The sequence below is a fragment of the Mizuhopecten yessoensis genome, unplaced genomic scaffold (genome assembly GCF_002113885.1).
Source record: "Mizuhopecten yessoensis strain PY_sf001 unplaced genomic scaffold, ASM211388v2 scaffold5519, whole genome shotgun sequence".
Lineage (NCBI taxonomy): Eukaryota > Metazoa > Mollusca > Bivalvia > Pectinida > Pectinidae > Mizuhopecten > Mizuhopecten yessoensis.
Genome location: NW_018406089.1, coordinates 1,906,934 through 1,919,372, shown reverse-complemented (window position 1 = coordinate 1,919,372; position 12,439 = coordinate 1,906,934). Strand labels below are relative to the sequence as shown.

Genomic DNA, 12,439 nt, shown 5'->3' with positions numbered 1-12,439 from the left:
CACATGTTAAAATGGACCACTATTTTTTTTTTCCTGTTCTTCTGATCTCATTAAAACAATGTTTCATCACCAAGGAGTAAGCGCCATATTGATGACGAAATCGTAACATGAAAGACGGATTGGATACTTTCTTTTCAAAGTTCCAATTTCTAATAAGGATATATTTCCTGTTTATGACAGCTTCCATTGACCTGATTACACAGTAAGTGGTAAAATATAAAGTCAAATTATTATCTCTATATTATCAAGTACAATTATACGAATGAAAGGGAGATAGGCCTGGTTGATAGGAACTTAAACTGAACACATTTCAAAATTCATAGCTTAAGCTGTTTTATTTAAAACAAAACGCATATACACTTTTAAATGATTCCTACTGCTATTTCCGAAAGTCAAAGAGTTAATACTTTTTTAATATTTTCTGATCTTTTGTCTTGATAACAACTCGGAAAGCTCAGGTCGGTACAAGCTACACTCGTCTGTCACCTGAATGGTTCGGTCATGTTCGTAGTGATGTTACAGTAACTGACACAGGAGTAAGTCGTAACTCCAGAAACTGCTGAGGGAGCAAGTCTGCATTTATGTTTTAGTTTTCTAACAAACAGCTGACGGAGGACTGACTCCCTGGTCAGCCAAGTCGTCAGTCAGAACATGACTTCGCAATATCCTAGTACACCCTAAGGATAAAACGTCGCATAAAACGTCGCAGAATGCGTATACATAATCGGATGCAAAAACTGCGATGCGTCGTATATTGGAGAGACTTGCAGGAGTTTTGGGGTCCGCCTTGGTGAAAACTGGACAGATACAGAAACCCAAGAAGGTAGGAACTTCACCAGATCAGAAAGGAAGCAGTCGGAGTCCCAGTTAAATAAATCAGCAATCAAAGATCATGCCACACAGAAAAATAATGTGACTGACTGGGATAACTTCAAAGTTTTGGACAGAGAGTGCGATCTGTTCAAGCGGCAGATAAAGGAAGCCATTTGGATACGCGCAGTGGGCCAGTTCTAAACCGATACATATGTAACCACTATTGTACATACGCTTACAGCGTAGCCGAAATCGACATCGATTTAGTGGACAACTCTTACACATTTTACACTTTTGAAAATATAGAAAATTTTATTGGTTGTGTACAAAAGAACTTTTCATGCAACAGGTATATAATCTTCCATTTTCTTCAGGTTGATAAGTATCAAAAAAGAATTTACAATAATGAAGCCAACAAATAAATAGAAATGTTTTGCCCTATGTTTGAATAATTATGTAATAGATACATTTCTTTCAAGCTAAATTTGAAGTTCTTAACGCATGGGAAATAATCTTCCATTGCGAAATGAAAAAGTAAACCGCCAAATGGTTTCCGGACATTTTCTCAGAACCTGCTTCCTAGATACTTATCAGATAGATTATTGGCTGATATATATCTGGATGTTCATGTGACGCCTTCCAGTAAGTTTAATCCTCCAAACGAAGTGGGGACTTGTTGATAATGCTACGTTTATCTTATTTATTATTACGCTATTTTATTGTTATCATTTTTCTTCCGCCAAACGGTTTACAGACGTTTCTGAGAACTCGGCTAGGTTTTTGATTCATGGGTAATAAAACTCTCTCACCGCTAACTGAAAAAAATGATAATGAATGCATCACATATTCGTGCATTCATTATTCCTGTCATTTATGTGCTAGAGTAATATAGTATCCGTGTTTTAATTTCATCATAACATGTTAGTGTTTTAAAGGTCGATGACTTCAACAAGCGATTGTGGGACATTTTACAAGTGGTAACCGAAGAAGGTGCTACCCAGGTGAGTTGTCATAGACTCAAAAGATATACATTTTTTATTATGCTTGAATCAACAGCGAATCACAGTATATTTTAGTGTGATGGAAGATCTTAAACGGTCACGTGAACTTTTTTTCTTTTTCTGTATTTTTTCATTTTACAAAAAAGTCCAAACTTCGAGTTGATATCTCGAAATATCGCCTTTCTTTGTCGACAACAAGTACATGTACGATAATATTTAGAATTTTGAAGTGACTGACTGAAAAGATCAAATTAGTATCGTTAGAAATGTGTTTGTAACACGCCATACGAAATTCGTGTTCATACAGAATGCTCTGGCTGCGTCCCAATTAATGTCTACCATCCCGGAATGTTCACACGATTACAGCAATAACCATTATACTTTTTATCTATATATTCATATGACGTCATTCAGGCTACTTAAGTCCCCCAAACTTAGTGGATGACTTCATTTGTTGCTTCTTTCCTTCTTTATAATATTACCACGCATTTCTTTTTGTTATTATTTTTGGACTTTTTCTCAGAAACTACTGAGCAGACGCCTATGAAATATCACCCGAACAAACATGGCCGCTATTGCCTCTGAAAGATTCGACATATTAATCGGTGTACGCCAAGGTGATGCAAACAGCTCCTCTCTATGTCAGTATTTTAGCATTGGGAATAAGTTTAATGCTGCTATGGGGTATTTTGGGGGTTTATGTCTAGAAGCTGAATAGGGCAACTTATGATTTTTGCCTGTTTGTTTTGTCGCGGTGACGAAGCGAAAAAGCGACGTTTTATTCTCTTAAACAGCGATTTGTTCATTTAAAATGAAATGACACCTTTTTGCTTTTCCACGAACGGTGAAAAGGCGACAAAGCGCCGATAAGAAATAAAACAAAGCTCTTTGTTTCGTCGTCGCGGCAAATCGGAAAGCCCAAAAACCAAAGCCATCAGCTATATCTACATATAGTAGGTAATTAAAGCTTTTTCTTTCTTTTCCCAGCCTATTAGTCTTGGATTGTTCCGAAATGATTATATGATGGATGTTAAACAAGAGACCCCCGTTGACTCTTTGACCTATGTTGACCCTACGGCCTCAGCCACGGTACCAGACAGTTTACAGATGAAGCAGATTGAATTCAACACAATAGCATCTGGTGCTGCTGGTCTTGTATCACACATGCACAATGTACATCGGTATGTAACAAAACTTTGTTTTGTAACGGACGACAATGTTTGATCTATCAAAGTTTTTGATATTCGTTAGTGATTCCTTCAATAGACAGTACCATGTTGTAGACTGTGCTTTAAACTTTAATGGCAACAATCACTTTATTTGAGTTATAGCACGGTTATTGATTTACACACTTTCCTCGATATTATTAATTTGAAAACGTTAACCAGTACCACTGTAATTTTTATAATTCATATAATTAAGGGGTTTAACATACCTCCCCTTCTGTTCGACTGTAGTTTTGAGCTATTTGGATCTCAACTTTTCGGTACGTGAATTCACCGATAAGTCCTGTAAGGACGAAACAGCAGAATGCAGTTTTGATATAACCATGACAATGATTTCTTCTTACACTTATTTATTACGTCATATTCACGTACACAGAATGTCTACACAACATGCTGAGAACGAGAATAACTGTGAAATCGATCGAAAGATATTGATTTGCAGAATATGTACACGTTAAACGATTGTTTTAATAATTGTTTTAAGGATTTGAGATGTGTCAATCCAAAAAACGTTTATCCAAGTCAGAGTTGTGTCCTGATCATTATCCATTCTATCTTTAAAGCCTAGTAGAAAAAACATATTCAAACATCTAAATACCGGCCCTGATAAGGAGAATATAATATACATCATTGCGTTATCTCTCCACCTTGTTATGTATATATTTGTAGTTAATCTCAGCTTATTTTTAACATATGACACTGTTAAGGAAAATATAAGATATTTAAAATTAGAATACATTTTTGCGTTATCTTCGGCCTTGTTATGTGTATCTGTATTGCTTCTCTCGGTTAAATTTTCACATATGGCCCTGATAAGGAAAATAAAAGAAATAATTCAAATCAAAGTCATCCTCACGTTATATGTCCATCTTGTTTGTGTAGATCTTCATGGGTTGTATTTGTTTCTCTGCTCAGGTATTCTCTAACACTGGCTGGAAAACAGTTTGATGATTCACAGGTACGTTATGTTGCATTTAACCTTATAATTGTCATTAATGTTTGGACATTGATATGGCATTCGGTTAAAACGACGTTTTGGCAAGTCTCTTGTCACAAAATAGGAGTTCGATGAAATATGACCTTACAGATATCGTCGGGGACAGGGTTATTTGTTCGACAGAATATCACTAATGCCAATCCTAAAACACACAGGCAATCGTTCTGGGATCATGAAATCACTTCGGATATTAGTTAACCTCTTTAAGGTGTTTTGGTTTGATTTATATTGTTAATTCAGGATAGAAACATTATTACATTTTGTAAAACGTCACTTCAATTACAGTGGTCGAATTCGTTCCTAAAATATATCAACACCAGTTCTTGAATATATTCTAGACCATACGGCTGACCAAAGCTTTTTGGTTTGGTTCTATTTTGTTTAATGTCCTATCAACAGCTTGGGTCATTTAAGTACGTGTCGCAATGTGTGTAATGTATGTGTGTGTTTGTGCTCCCGAGACAATGACAATTAAGTTGATTTACCGGTTCTAAGCAAAATACAGAAAGAGAACAGACCTAATCATTGTCATAATGTAACGCATTCTTTCTGCATTTTTGCTTAGAATCGTTAAATCAACTATATTGTCATTGCATTCCATAGGTAAGATATTACCTTATTTGCTGTAGGTACCCGACAACAATCCCGCTCATGGACTGGCCCAAGGATTGGTGGAAGGATGGAAGGCTTACGGAATCAAGAGGTGTTATTAGTACAAGTTAAAATGAAAAATAATAAATATTTGGAAAAGCTGCAAGGATAACTCATTTAAAAAGTTAAAACTATAAACGTGCAAACAGCGTACTCCATGGCAGTAGATATATAAATAATACATAATAAAAAGTGAATTCAATTCAAATCAAAAGTATTTTATTGACAATACATATATAATACAAACATATAAGTTGTATACATTAAAGAAGATGTTAGTACAGTATTGACAAAAGAATCAGACAACAGGCTATGTCAATATCAGTCTTCTTCTATTTCCGGTAGCTATACACAATGATTAAATATATAGAATGTTGTTAGTTTTCTTCTCACACACATGCATACCCACACCCACACTAGCTCATGTGTAATACTCATTGTCTAAAGAACAAAACTTGCCTGAATAATAATAATAATGATAATACATGAATATTCATTTGGAATTTATCTAGCATGTATAAGTAACGAAACGTTTTGATGATTTAATATTAAAGTCAACATGTATAAGAACAGTATTATTTATTTGGTCAGATGCATTACTAATACCATATTATAAAAAGTGAATGCGCTTGAGTTTCCCTGATCATATTTACCTTGTTCGAAGCCACTCTTGAAAAATCGTCAAGAGCAACCACAACCGATTTCCGACTGAGGAAGCCGACAACAATGGAGCTTCAACCTGATCATTTACTTTTATGTTTTTGTGTTATTGCGTCATAATGAACTATGTGTTACCCTTGTAGTAGGAAAACATTATTCTTTGTTGTGCTCTGCCCTCGTGAAAAAAATGAATTTATTTTGGAGAAACAAATAGCGTGTTGCCTTCAACCTTGGCAATAAATGTATTATAATTCATGACTTATAATAATAATTGAAAATCTCATAACAAGGAGACCTTAAATACAGTTGTGCCTTCAATTATAACAAACATATTGCTTGGCGAGGAGAAAGATAGAGAAACATTATACGGAACATAAAAACCCCTATCTGCTGCTCAATGCAGTATAACACTTTATTTTCATACATATTCCAGAACGTGTGTGCTGTTTTTGGTGTCAGAACCAGAACGGAACAGGCTTGACCAGCGTCGACTAGACTTGGAAATGTTTATGATTGACAGATCTGTTCCTGTGAAATATGTCACATTTGACGAAATGAATGAACGAGGATATGTCCGAAAAAGCGACAAAGCATTGATCATGTTAGTCAAAGTATTTCATAAAGAGGTTTAACAGCTCTGTAATTCGCTAGATACAATGACTAACACGATATTTTAAAACATTTTCCATGTTTTACTTCAGTGTCCTGTTTATATAATGACTTTGTAGTCCTTGTTTATGTCATGTCTATGTATGAGGCCTTGCATATGCACATATGCATAACTTTGTATGTCCTGTCTGTGCATATGTCGTGGTAGGCCTTATTTCCGGACACGTATAGACGCCTAGTTAAACGCACAACTTTGCAGGCACTGTCTTTTATGCCCTGTCTATGCACATATAATTTTGGGTCCTCTCTTTACCCATTTAAACATGTCATTATAGACTTCAGCTACTTTAAACCTGTCTATGTACAGTGAAACCAGATATTGTAATGGGGCACACATTTCGTGGTTTCCCGACAAAACACTTTTTCGTGGATACATGATTTCGTCGATAGGGAATACCTCCTAAAATGATGAAAAAACCCTTTATATCAAACTTGTAACTAATTCCTTCAGATTAAGATAACCAGCAAAATGAACAAAATTAAAAACCAACGAACATTAGTCTTTTCACAGCACTTGTTTTGGCACTTTATATGACCTCATTCTTTGTTGTAATCCCCGTTTATTCATACGTCTTTTAAGGTCATGTGATCCCAATTTTTTGAAGGACTCCATGTAAGTGCTGTTTTAGGTGTATACAAAAAACATTTTTTTGAAAACTGGCCCTACCTCTTTTCATGTTTTTTTTATTTGTCTTTATTTATATGGCTCCTGCTTTTTCATATTTAGTCGTATAGGCCCTTGCTAAACACGTGTCTCTGGATACCTTGTCATTTTCATGCGTCCTCTCACAATTCAAGTCCTGTCTTTGCATTTGACTTTTTCTGTTGTTCCAGAGATGATTGTGAGGTGGCCGTCGTGTATTTCCGTATAGGATACTCTCCAGCGAATTACAAATCAGAAAAGGTAAGTAGATATTGGGCATCAAGGGGATGCAATGTCAAAAAAGAGTGAATTGCGTGTACCGTGATAGCTAAAGAATACATTTAGGTAAATACAATACAATACGATGTTTTCTATTATAGTAAGGATAAAGTCTTCGAAAACACGATAATATGCGTGTACAATGCATACGAAAACAAACACCAGTGTCGGTGTCGATCCAAAAACCGAAAGCTAGAGCATGAGGATTCCTTTTATTTATTTATTTAAATTTCACTTTTTGTCTAAACTCTTTTGGACAGGATTGGGACACGCGCCTGATGATGGAGCGGTCAAAAGCGATCAAGTGTCCAACCATCCAGTACCACTTAGCCGGGACGAAGAAGATCCAGCAAGAGCTTTGTCGTCCTGGAGCCGTGGAGAGGTTTATTAAGGACGATAGGATAGCACGGGACATCAGGGAGACCTTCGTAAACCAATATAGTATCGACTTGGTAAAGTTTATTTTCGCTCAAATAAAAATAAAAGTATTCAATTTTTATGATTTCTACATTCTTAAACTCTGTTCTACATAATACAATTAGGTGATATTGTGTGGTAGTTTAAGTATGAACGGTATAGAGACAAAGTTCTGCTATTGTTTGAAATGTGTCTCTAGGGAGAGAGGGCTTGTACAGGCTTTCCCGGTTGCTTAATTCTCTTTAAATCTGTTGGATTTAATAAAGTATTTTTAATTAGAGTGAACGTTCTCTATTGATAAAATATTAGTTTATAAAGTGTATTAGTACCTAAATAGTATTATCAGTCTGTTGATAATCAAACAAATGTCCGCATATAGGTATACAGGTATTTGAAGAAACTAGTTTGAAGAAAGTATTTCACCTTTTTTGATTGCACAGACTAAATGTTATAAAACAATACACAAATCTCTTCTTACATTAGTTTACAGTTTTTTAATAACAGACTTTATTGCTTTTTTTTAATTTAAAAAGAAAGTTTCTTGCACATTTTAACTCAATATCCATGTATTTGAGCTTTCCGACATTATATGCACATTTGATCTACACGTAATCATAGAGGTTATACAATAAATCTCAAACTAGTCAGAATATTTAAAATGGTCTCTATAGACAAAACAACATTGTGGACTTATTGAAGATACTTTCAGTATTTAGAGGATTTCTCCCCTTGTGTTTTACCCTTGCAGGGTGAAGATGGCGATGGCGCAATAGAGAAGGCATTTGCTGATCCTCAGAGATACGTCCTTAAAACCAATAGGGAGGGTGGAGGTAGGTCATGTAGCTTAGAAGTTTTCGCCTTATTATTGAAAGGCTTGATGTTCTGCAAGGCTTTATATTATTGATGAATCCCTAAAATCTAGACTAAGCCTTTAAATTCAGAGATAATGTCCTGTATTATATTTCAAACAAAACTTGTGGGATATACTTGCATCCTCGCTATTTGCAGTTACATCTCAAACCCCAAATATATGGGTTTCTTGTTGATTTCAAAACAGGTTTTAAGATATCCATCAGAGTACACAGCTTAACATACATTGAAGATCACTTTTGATTCGCAAGTGGATGATTCATTTGCGAAAGTTTAATCTGACATAAAAAGGCATAATCACATGGAATACTAATAAAGAACGCAACAATTTCAACATTTTGGAAGTCGAAACTTGCAACCAACCAAACAAAGTAAATGTTTACTGTTCCACATCACGGCCATTGTTTGCTTAGTGAGTTAAATCACGAAAATACTGCAAGAACAACACACGCTAAGATTGGAATTCGTGAAAAGCAAGTGATTTTCAACATGTATTGATAAAAATAATTCTGAATTCAAAATCTAAAGAAATATTTAAAGGAATTACACAATAAGAAAAGAAGTTCACGTAAAAATATGTAATTTTCTAATATTTTACAGATAAATGAAGACATTTATAATTATTTAATTATTAAGTAAAGAAAAATAAAATACATCAATAAATATATGATACAAAATAATATAAAACGAATAAATAGTAAAAATAAATAATAAAACTGACGCACTTAATAATAGGCATACGTATATTTGTGGTCTTTTTCAGACTGATTAGATACATGTATGTATACTGTAGTTTTGTAGCATTCACAAACTATTTTGGTCGCATAGTAGTAAGAAAGAAATGTCAATTATCTACAGGTAACAACGTTTACGGGGAGGACATTAAGTGTTTGCTGTCAAAAATGAAGAATTTGGAGGAACGGGCGAGATATATTTTGATGGAGAGGATCTTACCTTGGCCTCAGACAAGCTATCTTCTGAAAGCCGGATCAGAGGCCAGCCTCCAGACTGTGGTCACTGAAATTGGTATCTTCGGTGTTTATATGGGGTAAGTGGATATTTCAATTCTCGGTAATTTCACACGTTCACAATTTTTTAATAAAGCTGCAACTTAAAACAAATTGTATTTAATACAGGTTTTACGATTATGGGAATAATACTAATGGTTATGTTTCCATGTCGTTCGTACACACATAATGATTTACTATTGTATTTAAATTCTTACTGTGATTGTTTTTAATTAAATTGACTACGGCAATATTGAAAATACAACATTGAATAAAGTAGTTATCTTTCATATAACATACTAAATTACAAAAAGAAACTTATAGCATTCGGATATTACAAATGGAATATCAGTGTGTCAATAAAACTGTAAATCAATAGGTGTCTTCTACGTCATCGACGACACCTGCTATGTAAAATGTAAATGTAAGTGAAATCCTAGCAATGGACTATTTCCAGTTGGAGGTATCAGTTGCTGATTGTGATTTTGCGATAAATATTTCTCCACTAACCCATAATGTAATTAAAATTTTAATCACGAACAATAGCTGACATGAAACTGAACATATTTATCTCATACTTATACTCTTCCTAGTAAGTCTTTAAAAAAGAAAAAACCCAGTTGTTCATGAACCAGTAAAGCGGTCCTGTATGAAATACGTTTGTTCTACATCGTGTGTCTTGCATAAGTAAATTCATCAGAAATGGTTACTATTCCCTAGGCATGTCACTGAATGACACTGGGTCCTTAATGGACGAAGTGGTCATACGATGCAGTAAAACATATTTACTATGTTTGCCTTCTTGCATAGAAATATTTCTTTAAAATAAGTCTTTTCCCTCTATATATTCCTAGTGATTATGCTCAGTAGCTGACAAGGTAGAGACACTAAACGTACTGCAAAATAAAAACCTTCATTGTGATACAATTTTTCCTGACACGGTAAATAATCCCTCAAGACAAGTGGTCCGACAAGGCATGGTTAGATTTGTAAACTGCTATTTCGAAACAAATAATAATTTAAAAAAAATATTATAACAGACACACAGAAACATTCAATAAACATCAGTCACTTTGAAAATGGTGATATACATTATTATTTATTATTATTAATTATTATTAAATACAATTTGTTTTAAACAAATTTTAACAGAAACATTGTACCGTTGTAGTCAACAGCAAGAACACAAAGTGCTTCCCATCTTACATGTTTAGTTTAACAATTTTCGCTTTGTATTGACTTTCTAAATATCAATGGACAATCTTCCTAACCTCGTATATTTATGAGTATGTGATGTTCAAAACATCTCTTAATTCACATCCTCGAAATTCCGGGGTTACGCTTGCTTGCATTCTCTGCACCCCTGCAATGTGCCATGACGAAAACTTAAGTTCAGTACGCGCCACCTTGTAGATGCTACAATTAGACAAGTTGTATCCTTGTTGTACATCAAACGAATATGTCGGTCGCGTAACGGTAAAGTTGACTAGCTTTATGTTGGGTGACGTTCCTCTGTTATTTTCAAAGGACATGTATCAGCCTTGTGATTGGTCCGGGTTTTGTTTTGCCTGATACCAATCAAATAGCTAGTCGCGCGTCTTCAATGTTGCTTTGCCATATTCAACGGATGCAGAAAGCGTAATTGAGCTTAACCTCTGGAGTATCAAGGGTGTGGATTAAGAGACACCCTCGATACTTACGAAGGTTCGCTCGCTAACGTTATCTATACCCCTGAAATATGTCACGACGAAATCACAAGTTCAGTACATGTGGGCCACCTTGTGGATGATACAGTTAAACAAAATTGTATCTGATGGTGTACATCTGAAGTATAGTACATTAGCGTAGCGGTAAACTTAACCGACTTGGATGACGATTCTCTGTAATCTGCAAGGGACAAATACCAGCCTAACGATTGATTGGTCAGGGTTTTTTTAACCTGAAACCATTTAATAGCTTACCTTGAGCCTCGATTTTGTCACGACATATACCATGGGAGCAGAGAGCGTAAGTGAGCGTAACACATAGAGTATCGAGGATGTCACTTAACTCACATCCTCCAAATTAAAGAGGTTACGCTTGCTTTCGCTGTTTGCATTCCTGCAATATGTCATGACGAAATCTAAAGTTCAGTACGTGCCACCTAGTGGATGATAAATTAGCTCATAAATAGCTTACTGTATGCCTTCGATATTGTCACGACACATTCCAGGGTGGCAGAGAATATAATAGAGCATTACCCTTGAAATTTTGAGGATGCTGAATTCACCAAGTGTTGTTCGGATTAGACATGTTTCATTGTACTTGTCATCTCTGTTACAGCACTGCGGACAAAGAAATATATAACAGTGTTACTGGCCACGTGTTACGGACTAAGAATGTGAACTCGGACGAGGGAGGACTAATGGTGGGACTATCATATATGGACACGCCATTCCTTATAGACTGATATTTCTGTAGACATTACAATGACACTTGGTCTCCTTTATTAAAACCAACCAAAATAAACGAGACTGGAATAAGAAATACCTATGTAAACCCACCGCTTCTTCCTCGACCAAATGAAAACTCTCCTGAGACACTGGCTCGATAATGAGACAACCGGATTTTCGGGGATTCTTTGAACGATGTGTGCCATAAGAAGTTTGAATAGTAGATGGTTTATATATACACACACACGAAAGCTTAATAACAACATTAAGATAGATATTAAATGCCTTTCTTTGTTAGACATCTCTTCAGGAGGAGATTGACTATATGAAAATAAAATAACTCTCCTGGAGAGCTGTGTCGCAGCGAAAAGCCTTGAGAATCAGTGTTTTGGGGTTTTTGTTAATTTTCATTTCATTTTTCTGTCACACGGATTTCAATTAGTTTTCTAAACATTTTCTTCATGTTGGTAGGTATGAATTATGAAAAGTTCTTTTTACACAACCAATAATATTTTCTATGTGCCGTTTCGATGACTAGTACGATATGTACACTGTCACCTTCATCAGACAATTGACCAGTGAAGCGTATGCAAAATGTGTATGAGTGTCCGCAAAATCTTTCCGGGGTTCAATAATAACGTATCAATAACGATGGTGTTAGCACGGCTGAGTTCTGTTCTGTTATTTTATTGTAAATGAGGGATAAATCTTATTAACAATATAACCGATATAACGTAGAGTTAAACTCTGCTATTAAGATCTACACAAGACATT

The 12,439-nt window shown here is 35.1% G+C and overlaps 1 protein-coding gene across 1 annotated transcript in view; it reads left to right on the top strand.

The window, feature by feature from the left end:
• Positions 1–12,086, top strand: part of LOC110450844 (glutathione synthetase-like) — a 30,729-nt gene extending 18,643 nt beyond the window's left edge. The window contains exons 4-13 of the mRNA XM_021498616.1: positions 1,739–1,814; positions 2,802–2,995; positions 3,956–3,998; positions 4,667–4,740; positions 5,782–5,949; positions 6,852–6,921; positions 7,200–7,391; positions 8,105–8,186; positions 9,085–9,274; positions 11,556–12,086. Of these exons, the coding sequence (XP_021354291.1) occupies positions 1,739–1,814; positions 2,802–2,995; positions 3,956–3,998; positions 4,667–4,740; positions 5,782–5,949; positions 6,852–6,921; positions 7,200–7,391; positions 8,105–8,186; positions 9,085–9,274; positions 11,556–11,682 (1,216 nt within the window). The 3' untranslated portion in view covers positions 11,683–12,086. The remainder of the gene's footprint in view (positions 1–1,738; positions 1,815–2,801; positions 2,996–3,955; positions 3,999–4,666; positions 4,741–5,781; positions 5,950–6,851; positions 6,922–7,199; positions 7,392–8,104; positions 8,187–9,084; positions 9,275–11,555) is intronic.
• Positions 12,087–12,439: the final 353 nt, after the last annotated feature.